The sequence below is a fragment of the Canis lupus genome, chromosome 7 (assembly GCF_048164855.1).
Source record: "Canis lupus baileyi chromosome 7, mCanLup2.hap1, whole genome shotgun sequence".
NCBI lineage: Eukaryota > Metazoa > Chordata > Mammalia > Carnivora > Canidae > Canis > Canis lupus.
In genome coordinates this window covers 7,117,522-7,130,969 of record NC_132844.1, presented here as the reverse complement: position 1 = coordinate 7,130,969, position 13,448 = coordinate 7,117,522, and the positions used below count along the sequence as shown (strand labels likewise).

Genomic DNA, 13,448 nt, shown 5'->3' with positions numbered 1-13,448 from the left:
GTGTGTGTGTGTGTGTGTATGACATACCACAGAGATGCCTTAGGAAAATTCACATTTCTACACTTGTATGTACACATACATACATACATAAACTAATTTTTCCTGTAGGATTTCCTACAGCTTGGATTTTGCTGATGCATCCCTGTGTTTAATGTGAGTTTTCCAACTCTGTCTTTTTCAAGGTTGTTTTGGCTATTCTATGACTTTTGTGTTTCCATAGACATTTTAGAACTGGCTGGTTAATTTAAAAAAAAATCCTTCTGGGATTTTGCTTAGGAATGTGTTCAATCTATAGATCAATTTGGAGAGAATTGATAACTTAAAATATTGATATTTTTGATAAATACTGATTTTTTTGATAAAGATCGAGTCTTCCAATCTATGGGCATGGTATGTTTCTTTATTTTAAAGATCTTTAATTTCTCTCACTTCTGCTTTGTAGGTTGTAATGCAGAGTTCTGCTATATTTTTTGAAAAATTTATTCCTTTGTATTTTATGTTTTCTGATGTCACTGTAAATGGTATTGTATTTTAAAATTTTAATTTCCAACTGATTGCTGCTAGTGTATAGAATCAGTTGATATTTTTGGTAAGTTTGCTATATTCAGTTATAAACTCTAGTAGTTATTTGATAGATTATTTAGGAATTTTTGTGTATACTATCATGCTGTTGCAAATAAAGACCAATTTTCCTTTACAATTTGTATGTCTTCTAGTTCTTTTTCTTGCCTTATTGTACTAGCTAGGAACTCCAGTATAATGCTGAATGGAAGTAGTGAGAGTGAATGTTCTTGCCTTGTGTGAAACTTTAGGGGAGAAGTGTTCAGTCTTTCACTAGTAAGAATGATGTTAGTTGTGGGGTATTTTTTTTTTTTTAAGATTTTATTTATTTATTCATGAGAGACAACAGAGAGAGAGAGAGAGAGAGAGAGAGAGAGAGAGAGAGAGGCAGAAACACAGGCAGAGGGAGAAGCAGGCTCCATGAAGGGAGCCCAATGTGGGACTCGATCCCGGGTCTCCAGGATCATGCCCTGGGCCGAAGGCAGGCGCTAAACCACTGACCCACCCAGGCTGCCCTGTGGGGTATTTTTTTAATGTATTTTTCTTAATGTGGCAAATATACATAATATAAAATTTACCATTTTAACCACTTTTACTTGTAAAGTTCAGTGGTAGTAAGTACATTAACATTGTTTTGAAACCATCACACCGTTCATCTCCAGAACATTTTCATCTTCCCAAACTGAAAGCTTGTACCTATAAACAATACTTCCCCATTCCAAATGCCCCTCCCTCCCAGGCCCTGATAACCACCATCTGATTTTCTGTCCCTGTGAATTTGACTACTTTAGGTATCTCATATATGATGGAATCATATATTATTTAAACTTTTGTGTCTAGCTTATTTCACCTACTATATTGTCTTCAGGATTCATTTATGTTATGTGTCAGAATTCCATTACTTTTTTTTTTTTTCCATTACTTTTTAAGGCTGAATAATATTCCAGCATATGTATCCAGTTTTTGCCTATTCATCTGTTGATGGATGTTTGGGTTATTTCCATCGTGTTTTTTTTTAAAGATTTTATTTATTTATTTGACAGAGAGCGAGTGAGCGAGATAGCATGAGAGGGGGAGGGGCAGAGGGAGAAGCAGGCTCCTGCTGCAGGCCTCGATCCCAGGACCCCAGGATCATGACCTGAAGTCAGACGCTTAACTCACGGAGCCACCCAGGTGCCCCTATTTCTATCTTTTGATTATTGTGAATAATACTGCTATATCTGTTTGAATCCCTGCTTTCAGTTCTTTTGTGTATATACTCAGAAGTGGAAGTGGTGGATCATATGGTCATTCTGTGTTTAATTTTTTTTTTTTTTTAAGATTTTTAATTTATGGCTGGGAGCTGGCTGGGCTGGAGGCCAGGGGGCGGGCGCCTGCCTTGGGGAATGGGGCTGCCGGCAGCGTAGGGGCCATGCCTGTGGCTCTGGGCCCGTCCTGCGTCCGCACCTGCCCCCGGCCTCCGCACCTGCCCCCGGCCTCTGCACCTGCCCCCGGCCTCCACACCTGCCCCGGCCTCTGCGCACCTGCCCCGCTATGGGCCTGCCCCAGCCTCCGCACCTGCCTGGCTATGGGCCCACCCAGGCCTCCGCACCTGCCCCGGCCCCGCCTCTGCACCTGCCCCCGGCCTCCGCACCTGCCCCGGCCTCCGCGCCCGCCCTGCTCTGTGCCTATCCTGCTCCGCACCCGCAGGGTGAACCTGGCGGCTGTGGTGTGGCGCCGACTCCTCCCGAAGATGTAGGTGGGTGCTCGCCCAGGTCTTCGGGCTCTCGCTCATCTACTTCCTCAGCAGCACCTTCGAACAGAAGGAAAGAGCAGTGAGAGCTCGGAATCTCCTCCAGGTTCAATACCACGACCAGCCCGTTCCATGGAAGGTGCAGGTTCACCTGGGGAGCAGCAGAGGGCCCAGCAACCAGCGCTGAACTCCATGCAAGGGAAGCACCTCCTCACCGATGAGCTAGGATACATCTGTGAAAGGAAGGATTTGCTGGTGAACGGCCGCTGTAATGTCAACGTCCCCGGCACGAAGCAGTACCGCTCTGATGGCTGCTGTGGTCCTGTGAGTACTGTGTGTCCTGCTGCCTCAGCCCAGCAAGCAGCTTCTCCTGGAGCGCTTCCCACCAGGCAGCTGTGGCGTTCCAGAACCTCTTCATGGCCCTCGAAGATCACTTTGAATTGTGTCTGGCCAAATGCAGGACCTCATCCCAGAGCGTGCAGCATGAGAACACCGATAGGGACCCCATAGCCAAGCACTGCTACAAAGAGAGCCCCCCTGAGCTCTTCCCCACGTGACAAGCACAGGAGACAGACCACACACGGGCGACCAGGCGCCACAGGAGAACTTGTGGCCTGAAGCCACGCTCCAGCGTTCTCTAGCCTGCCTAGAAGAAGAGAGGAATCGTTGGAAGCTTTGGCTTTGACCACTTCTTGTGCTGTACTCTTTGGCCTCACTCACCACTGGGCTCTACCCTGTGGAACTATTCCGGGAAGCAGCTTGGAAACACCAGTGCATCACATTCAAGGACAAACTACAGGCGAGTCTGTGGAGCTGCTGGTGCTCTGGGGCACTTCTAGTTGCAGACTCCTCGAACCCTTCACTGTGAATTTATTTATTGGATTTCTTTGGAGTAGTGGGAACATGATATTGGTTTATATGGGAAGATGTCTTGCCTTAATAGTCAAATATATTCAAGGAAATTGTTGTTGTTTTCTTGTGGGGTTTCCTGAGTGAAGTCATCCCTTTACTCCGATAAAATGTTTGGCCTCTTTGAACATGCATGTTCTCTCAAGGTAATTGTTTTAAAAGCTCCTTCAGAAGTGGGCCCTGGACACTGTATCCTGACATCTAAAATTATCAACAACTCAAAGATACTATTCTGTTCCGGCCCTCTACCAGCCCCCCTTGCAGGTGGCACCAGCTTTCCACAGGTTTTCTGGTCATGGTATTTGAATGTGCTTGCATTACCTGCATGTGAGCATCCTCTGGACCAGAAATTCCAACTCCCTGTTCCGGAGGATTTTCTCATTTCCAATGCCACTGCTGAAATGATTGTGGTCTGCTCAGCCATGGTACCCTGGGAGCCTCCTCCCTTCTCCTGTCATGGAAACCTGCTGGTATGGCAATTCCTAGGTGAAGAGACATCTAATAACTGGCTGTAGGCAGTCATCCTTCATTGCTTTCAGCTTCGGGACACATAACAGGTTCAGACCTTCAGTTTCCTTACGACTTGTGAAGAAGAAAGCCCAAGTTTCCATTGAGGTGCTGCTGTAAGTGAGTCACTCCTACTCTCAATGGGGCGAGCCCGTGAACGCAGGGCGTGCCAGTTGCGGGTCCACGTGCTTACACCGAATCTCTCAGGCTCAATCAAGGTCAAGAGTATTTGGTCCTCTGATCAAGACATTCTGCCCCTCAAGTACTATGGCTCTTTGCTCTCAGGAGACATGGACACACAGCTCTTTCCTAGAGCAAGCCCCTTACTAATCCTGGGATCAGGCCAGGTCTTTTTCATCTTTTTTTTTTTTTTAAAGATTTATTTTTATTTATTTATGATAGATACACACACACAGAGAGAGAGAGAGAGAGAGAGAGAGAGAGAGAGGCAGAGACACAGGAGGAGGGAGAAGCAGGCTCCATGCCGGGAGCCCGACACGGGACTCGATCCCGGGACTCCAGGATCGCGCCCTGGGCCAAAGGCAGGCGCGAAACCGCTGAGCCACCCAGGGATCCCCCATCTTTTTCATCTTTTGATTGTTCGAGCTGTTGACCTTGGAGTGGGGTACTAGTTTTACAATCCACTTTTGACATTTTTTTTCAGTAGGGTTTTTTTCTTTGGACCATGTTTCCTTCCAACATGTTTCTGCGGTATGTAGCAGTAATTCCCCATGACCTTCTCCTATTACTTCTTAAACCTCTCTTCCCAAAGGGGTTTGTCCTCCTTAAGTAAGCCTTCTCAGAGGGCTGTCTGGCAATTGTTTTTTCTTTTTTAATTTTTAAAAAAGATTTTATTTATTTATTCATGAGAGACACAGAGAGAGAGAGAGAGACAGAAACATAGGCAGAAGGAGAAGCAGGCTCCATGTAGGGAGCCTGACGTGGGACCTGATCCCGGGACTCCAGGCTCACGCCCTGGGCTGAAGGCAGGCACTAAACTGCTGAGCCACCTGGGGTTCCCCAATTTTTTTTTAATGTTTTTCCCCCCCAAATCTATTTAGTTTGCATTGGACGTTTTGGATTTTATGTGCATTCACAGAGCTAAATCAAACTTTGTATGTGGGGAAAAAAAAGATTTTTAGTTAATTAATTTATTAGAGACACAGAGAGGCAGAAACATAGGCAGAGGGAGAAGCAGGCTTCCTGCAGGGAGCCTGATGCTGTACTCGATCCCCGGACCCAGGCTGTGTTTAATTTTTTGAGCAACTGCCATATTGTTTTCCAAAGCAGCTACACCATTTTATATTCCCACAAGCAACACACATCCAATATTTGTTATTTTTTTCTTAAAAAAATAATAGCCATTCTAATCGGTATTGAAGTGGTATCTCAGTGTAGTTTTTATTTGTGTTTCTCAAATGATTAGTGATATTGAGCATCTTTTCATTGTAGGTTTCTTTTTGTTTTGTCCTTTATGAGTTTGAAAAGTATGCTGCTTTTCCTAGTTTGCTGAGAAATTTGATCATGAATGTGTGCTGACTTTTCTCAAACATTTTTTCAGATGTGAGGATTATATGGTTTTTATATACTGAATTTTATTTTGATATGGAGTTGTTACTTACATGCCAACTTGATTCATTTGAAGTATCTTTTTTTTTTAGGATGGACAAAATCAAAACCAAAGCAAAAACACCATTGTAGTTCCTAAGAGCTCTTCATATTTAACAATATGTAAGGTTAATCTTTCAAGTTTCATGAAGGCTGGGATCTTTGTCTGTTTTGTTTACTACCAGATCCTGAGCACCCAGGATAGAGACTCACATGTGGTATTCAGTAACAATGTATTGATAAAGTAAATAAGGATATTAATTTTATTTGTAGTAATTTTTGACATTCAAAAGGTTAAATTTCAGGTAGCAATTTTTTCCATTATGATTTTTTTTTCTTTTATCCCCAGAAGCTTTTATATGATGGTTTTGTTATATTTTAAGCCTGGTTTTTAAAGAGTTAGCACAAAGATTACATTCAAATATACATTCAGATTTTTGTTTAGATCATGACTGTTTTCTAGATCTATAAGTGTACTGTGTTTCATGCAGCAGAATTTAAAATTTTATTAATTTTTTGCATAAATGTAATAATTTAAGATCTGTTGCCACTCACTGTATCAAGAAGTATTTCACTAAATATTTTTGCAAAAAGATTACTTTTAAATTGAATTAGTTTCTTCATCAATGACCAGATTTGTTTGGTAAATTGTATTTTCTTTTCTTTCTTTTTTTTTTTTTGTATTTTCATATACAAAAAACTTTCTGGTGATTCAAATGGCATAGGCTCAAAGTTGTATGGAATGGAGGAAAACCAAACAGATTTAAGACTCAGATCTTAAATCTCGAGCTGCCTATGAATACTTGTAGCTCCTGTGCAGAGAGGATGGGCACTGTGGTGGTGTGGTGGTGGTGGTGGAGGAAGCAGTGAAGATGAGGGACAGCACAAGCATGGCCTGGCTTGGCCTGCTGAGGAATGCTGGGTCTGAACTGAGCTTGAGGACTGCCAGTGACCCCAGAGCCCTGGGCTTTCTGCGAAGGAATAAGAATTTCTGTGCATATTTTGTTAAATGTGACTCGATAACTAAAGTAATCACAGTGGTTAAAAGTTTTAGCGTTGAAAATTAGATAATTAAATTATAAGGGTTAAGGTTTTAATTTCTTCAAGTAGGCCTCATTTTGTAAGATTTATGTTCTCAACTTTTTTTTTTTTTTTTAAAAGATTTTATTTATTTATTCATGAGAGAGAGAGAGAGGGAGGCAGAGACACAGGCAGAGCGAGAAGCAGGCTACATGCAGGGAGCCTGACGTAGGACCCGATCCCCGGTCTCCAGGATCACACCCTGGACTGAAGGCGGCGCTAAACCGCTGAGCCACCCGGGCTGCCCTGTTCTCAACTTTTTAAGAAGGTTATATTTTAAGAACACTTTATTTAAAAGCTAAAACAAAACAAGCAAAGGAAAAAAGAGACAAAGCAAGAAACAGACTTTTAACTACTGAGAACAAACTGATATCAGAGGGGAGGTGGGTGAAGGAGTGGGTGAAATAGATGATGGGGATTAAAGGAAAGGAGGGCACTTAGCTCTATGAGTACCATGTGATGTATGGAAGTGTTGAATCATATTGTAACTAGTATTATATTGAAACTAGTATTACATTGTATGTTAACTGTACTGCAATTAAAATAAAAAAAAAAGAACATAGTATCAACATTTTTAGAGGAAATCCTGTATGATACACAGGAGAAGGTAAAGCTACAAAAAAAAGTGTTAAAATTGGCAATTCTCTAGTTCTAATCTATATTATTTATTTTCAGCATTGATATTAGTTACTAATCTTTATTTTTTTTATTTTTCATTTTTTGAATTTCCTGTAGTACCTAAGACCACTTCTCTTGCTTATGGCCCAATAAATATTTACTTAATTGATTAAGTTATTTTATTCATACTGATGTCTTTTGGAAGACAAATTGAAGAATGAATAATCTGCAGATCTCGTCAGTTTATTTACATAATTCTCTGGGGGAAATAGCTCCTATAATGTTAACTAAATGTCATATTTCCTAATAACAGGATTTTAATAGAGAAGAGCAATATTAACATTTTATTTTTAGCTGGTTTAACACAAAAAATAAACACTCCTTCCTAAAAAAGTAACATAGTGGGATCCCTGGGTGGCGCAGCGGTTTGGCGCCTGCCTTTGGCCCAGGGTGCGATCCTGGAGACCCGGGATCGAATCCCACGTCGGGCTCCCGGTGCATGGAGCCTGCTTCTCCCTCTGCCTGTGTCTCTGCCTCTCTCTCTCTCTCTCTCTCTCTATGTGACTGTCATAAATAAATTAAAAAAAAAAAAAAAGTAACATAGTCTCAAGTTTTCCAGTAGAAGAGGGTGGTTTCATTATCCCAAAGCTAATGAACAATCCTTAATCAGTACATACTTTTTAATAGTTGTTTTTTTTTTTTTTTTAAGGTACAGGGAAAACGATGGTGATGGACATGTTTTATGATTATGTGGAGATGAAGAGGAAGAAACGGGTTCATTTTCATGGTTTCATGCTAGATGTTCATGAAAGTAAGTTAAATGGTCTAAAAGAAGGGATTTTTAAGTGGGTAAACACTACAAAACAGTTTTTCTCATCTTTTAAAATTTTTAATCTTTGAATCTTTTAAAAAATTAGAATTTGTTTAAAGTAAGGTTTTATTTGGTTTCATTTGTTTTGTGCTATACTGAAACAACTCATACATTTCATGATGTATTTAGAGTTGATCCTAAAGACAAATTCAGTACTTCCCATTAAGAGAAGTTACTATATGAAGGTCGACTATTTTGTCTTTCTACTAAGGATCAATAAGAAATGTTGGGATGCCTGAGTGGCTCAGGGGGTTAAGTATCTCCCCACAGCTCAGGTCCTGAACCCTGAGTCTTGTGATAGAGCCCTGCCTTGGGCTGGATGGTCAGCAGGGTATCCTGCTTCTCTTTCTCCCTCTGCCACCCCCCTGCCTATGCTTGCCCACGTTCTCTCTTTCTCTCTGTGTCAAATAAATAAAATCTTAAAATTAAAAAAAAATGTTAAAAACTCATTTATTTCAAGAAGTTGTTCTTGATTAGGTCCTTTCCTGTGTGTCACCCTAGCATGTAGGCATTCATGTACATGTATGTATGCCTTATTGCTTTATCAGTGTTCTTAGATTATTTCATTTTTATATTACTTGTCTACCAAATATACTGTAACCTAACCAGGCCAGGAACATTGTATTTTCCTTCAAATACTTTCAGCATTTAGCATACATATAACGAGTGAAGTGAGATTGCCTAGAGATAAGGAACATCCTGATTTCATACGCTAGATATAGGATGGAATCACCTGCTCTGCCTACATCTCTAAAATCCTCAGCAGTAAAATTGATCTGTTGATCCTCTAGTTACCATCTGGTCATCTAGGCTATCACTTTGTCATCTCTGAAGTGATTGAAGGATGGGGATAGAATGACTACAAAATGTCCTCACAACCATGGGAATGTATTAAGATGCAAACAACTTATTTTGAGGTAGAAAGAATGCAACCAATTTTCAATAATCACATTTGATTTTATGTGGCACTTAAACTTACTTTTTATGTTCACACTAAGGTTTCACTTACAGATTTAAAAGATTTGTTATGGTTGTCTAAAATGTACTATTAATACAGCATTCAATTTGTGTTTAATTGCATCCATTAAAGGAATTCACCGCCTTAAAAAGAGTTTACCAAAAAGGAAGCCAGGATTCATGGCTAAATCCTATGATCCAATAGCTCCCATAGCTGAAGAAATCAGTGAAGAAGCATGTCTCTTATGTTTCGATGAGTTTCAGGTAAGGTACAGATGTTTCATAGATGTAGAATGGTATACTGAATGACATGTGAAGATTTAAATTCTGTTTCTGATTTTATCATTGTTTTATAGATTGATTTGACATGCTACCTCTTATGACTTTATTTTACTGTCTAGTCCAGGGCTTAGCAAACTATGGCCCACACAGGGCAAATCTGGCCCATCTGCTTTTGTATTACCAGTGAGAAAAGAATGATTTTTATATTTTTAAAGAGTCTTTTGAAAAAGATAAAGAAAATGCCACACAGACCATATGTGGCTTGCAAAGCCTAAAATATTTACTACTGATTCTTTTATAGGAAAAGTTTGCCTACCCCTATATCATAGTCAATGGAGTTACAGTTTGCCTATACCATGATGGAGATAATATCATTATTACAAAATAATGTCTTTAAAGATGTTTGTGGTTTTTAAAAAAATGTTATATAAAAAACAAGTGATTCACACATCTCTTTTAAGCCTCCAATTTGTGATGAAGGGAGGGAGTTGGCCCTAGTTGAATTTTCCAAGTTTCTCCTAGTTTTAGGATTCTCTGAAACTGCACATTTAAAGTGGTAAAAAGTTATTTTCTGATCTTTATTTCTTTTATTTTAAAGATTTTATTTATTTATTCATGAAAGGCACACAGAGAGAGAGAGAGAGACAGAGACATAGGCAGAGGGAGAAGCAGGCTCCATGCAGGGAGCTCAATGTGGGACTTGATCCTGAAACTCCGGGATCACACCCTGGACCAAAGGCAGATGCTCAACCGCTGAGCCACCCAGGCATCCCAGATCTTTATTTCTTATGAGAACAAATATGGCATGCAGGCAAATATCATGTCTTATGCTTTTTCTGTATCCCATTGCTTAATAATAATAATAATAATCATAATAATAGATATTCTAGGTTAAGAATTACTCCCTCCTTGTTTACTATCTTTAGTAGTTCTGAAATGTGATAGTCGATTTTTCTATAATGCTTACTATGAGAGCAATTGATTATTGGAATGAAAATAGAAAAATTCACAAGTATTGAATATAAGCTTAAAAATAGGGCTTCACACCCAGAGCTTTTGAATAATATTTCTGGAGCTGAGTGCATAAACTCCTGTGTCTGATTGCTTAGAATAAAGGCCCAGAGAACTTTCAAGGGGTAGGAAGCTAGCATTTGTTTTGTGCCTACTCCGAGGTGGGCCCTGGGTGAGTCACACATCTTATTTAAGCCTCACAAACATATTTGTGATGAAGTGAGGGAACTGTCCTAGTTGAATTATCAAGTTTCTTACAATTTTAAGATTCTCTGAAATTATGCATTTAAATTCGTAGAGAGTTATTTCTTGTTCTTCTGTGTTTAAAAACCTGGGTTGATGGGAAGATAAGATGGCCAGGTTGCATTTATCCCAAATGAGGCATGATAGGTCGCCTTTAGCAACTTGATACACTTATCTAACAATGGTCTCAATTTCTGATAGGTAAGAAAGAAGAATTTTCACCAGGAATGGTGTTACACTGAGCCATCTGGGGAGGAGGAATCTTTTTTTCTCCTTGCAGTCATATTAAGACAGCCTCACATTCACCTTTTGTATTGTAGAACTGCAAAGGTCTTCAGAAGAAAGGCTTATGGGGAAGAAATGTTCTACCCTGAAGAAGTGTTCTAAGTGCACCAATGTGTTGCAGAAAGAGAAGGGCCTTGTTTAGTTCTAAAAATAGTAATGAGTTAACAGTTATGCTGTCAACAACAAGTCAGTGATAAATTAGTGAAGACCATCTCTCTTGTTTTCTCATTATGAGTCTCTTAATCACATTATCACTAAATAAAATTGAATTAACAGTTAAATTTTTTATTAAAGCATTGAAGTTAGATTTTTTTTTTTTTTTACAAAAGTCGAACTTTTGTAAAATGATCCATGGTATACAAAGTGTTTTTATATCTATAAAATAGCTATGCATTTAATTCTGTAAAATAGCCACCATATTCATCACATAGATGAGGCATCAGAGTTTCCTTGGTATCATATAAAAATCATTACCCTTAACTTAAAGAATGTAAATTTTAAAACAGTCAGAGAAGAGATCCGTCTGTTTCTGTGACATGAAGACATTGGCAAGACTATTTAAGAAGGTTAGGAAGTGATGAAAATTTGCTCATGCAAAGAGATCCTGAGAAGATTAATAGCAAGCAGGGCCAAATTACCCATTAGGTGTAGTAGGCATAGTACTTAGAGTCCATGATACTTTCAGGGCCCCATGAGAATATTTTAATTTCTTTTAAAATTTGTAGAAAAAAAACGAATATACCATAATGAATTCAGCCTGTATCTATATATATTTTATACCAACTCAGTCATCAAATACAATTTATATATATAAACATTTTCAGAAGCATTTTTAAAAAATATTTTATCTATTTGAGAGAGAGAGAGCATGTGTGCACATGAGCTGTGGGGGCGGAGGAGGGGCAGATGGAGAGAGAGAAGCAGACTCCCTGCTGAGCACCCGGCTCAAAGCAGGGCTCAATGCAGAGCTCAATGTGGTGCTCAATCCCAGGACCCTGGGATCATGACTTGAACTGAAGTTAGATGCTTAACCAACTGAGCCACCCAGGCGTCCCTCAAATGCATTTTCTTTTTTTTTTTTTTTTTTAATTTTTAAAATTTATTTATGATAGTCACACAGAGAGAGAGGGGGAGAGAGAGAGAGAGAGAGAGAGAGGCAGAGACGCAGGCAGAGGGAGAAGCAGGCTCCATGCACCGGGAGCCCGATGTGGGATTCGATCCCGGGTCTCCAGGATCGCGCCCTGGGCCAAAGGCAGGTGCTAGACCGCTGCGCCACCCAGGGATCCCTCAAATGCATTTTCTAATTGAGGAAGGGGCTCATGAAGGTAGAAGGTGCCTAGGACCCATGAAAATCATAATGTTGCCCTGATAGTGAGACCCTAACAGAACTATCTCTGGTTGCATTGGGCATTCTCCATTGAGTTCAGATTTCAGAATGTTGATGCATGATTGAGAAGAAGGAAACAAAAGCAACTCTCAGGATGCTCATGTTCCACATGAGTGAGTCTTGCAATAAAAGTGATTTTTCAAATTATGTATTAAGTATAAAGGCAGGCAATAAAAGTGATTTTTCAAATTATGTATTAAGTATAAAGAAGATCAAGGGGGAGACAGGACCCTCACTTGAAAGTTGCTTGCTAACAAAGAGAAAGTGGTTGTGATGGACCGGTCATCACCCACTGTGTCCAGCCAGAGTTGGTTTGATGTTCATTCATTTGTTTACTCATCCATCCCAGTTGCCTTATTTAAAGAGCCTTATCCCATACTGCAAGACCTCATGTGACCCACAGTCAAATGGACCATGTCTGGACATCTGATCTATGAGTAGCAAGCCCACAAGCTTGCCAACAACGTTGCACTTGTGTGATGTGCCCTGGGGATTGAGCCAATCATATCCTCTGTCTCGTGTCTTTGAGCTAAAAGGCACTGAAGGCACTTCCTGCACAATAATGAAACAGGAACAAAGAGACAGAGGAAATAACTGAATCCCATTAGGGGGAGGACTACAAGGCTGCTCCCTGGACAGCTGCTGAGCTCTCCAGAGCTACCTCAGCTCCTAAGCCTGTGTTTAGCTCCAGTTCCCCGCAGGTTCTATCAGTGCTGTTCACATCTTGGAGTCTCAAGTAAACCCCTTTTCTTTAGCTGAATTTCCTGTGCCTGTTTCTTGCAAACAGTCTTGATGGGGATGGATTAGTTCATGTTTTGCTCCTATCTGCTATATCAGGAGGGATTTCCCTATAGCCTGTAAAAGATAGCATAAATAGTACTGTGAGGAGATGTCACCTTCCTTCATATAAAATCCAGGACCTCCAATGGAAGGAGAATCACCTGATGAACTTAAGACCAAAGAGCAAAGAGCTGTATCTCGTAGATTGCTTTCTACTATAGGTAACAGAAAACCCAACTTAAAAAAGGCTTAAACTCTGTGTGTGTGTGTGTGTGTGTGTGTGTGTGCAAGCGCGCGCTGGGGGTGATGGAGTTAGAGGGGTGGAAATACAATAAGATAGTGTCATTCCTTTTACTCAAGCCTTTCTGCTTCCTCTCTGATCTTATCTCCTATCTTTCAGCCTTACTTACTGCAAATAATTTCCAACCCTATTTTCTTCCTGGATTAGGGAACCATAGCTTATAGTGGGTGTTATACCAAATGCTTCTTTCCCACCAGGGCTCTGAAGAACACAAATGCAGAGATGATAAAACAAGACTGAATATCAACTTGATTACTTTTATATGATCGCAAGTGCTACTAGAATGTAGTATTCTATTATGCTAGAGTTGACAACA

The 13,448-nt window shown here is 40.2% G+C and overlaps 1 protein-coding gene and 1 pseudogene across 5 annotated transcripts in view; both read left to right on the top strand.

Moving 5' to 3' along the window:
* Window positions 1–13,448, top strand: part of AFG1L (AFG1 like ATPase) — a 202,865-nt gene that overhangs the window by 63,915 nt on the left and 125,502 nt on the right. For all 5 annotated transcript variants that reach the window (XR_012033744.1, XR_012033745.1, XM_072831862.1 and 2 more), the window contains exons 4-5: window positions 7,725–7,826; window positions 8,977–9,107. Coding sequence is in view for 3 of the 5 variants with exons in the window: in XM_072831862.1 (XP_072687963.1) it covers window positions 7,725–7,826; window positions 8,977–9,107 (233 nt within the window). In the remaining 2 variants the exon portion in view is untranslated. The remainder of the gene's footprint in view (window positions 1–7,724; window positions 7,827–8,976; window positions 9,108–13,448) is intronic.
* Window positions 1,973–3,887, top strand: LOC140637378 (SREBP regulating gene protein pseudogene; annotated as a pseudogene).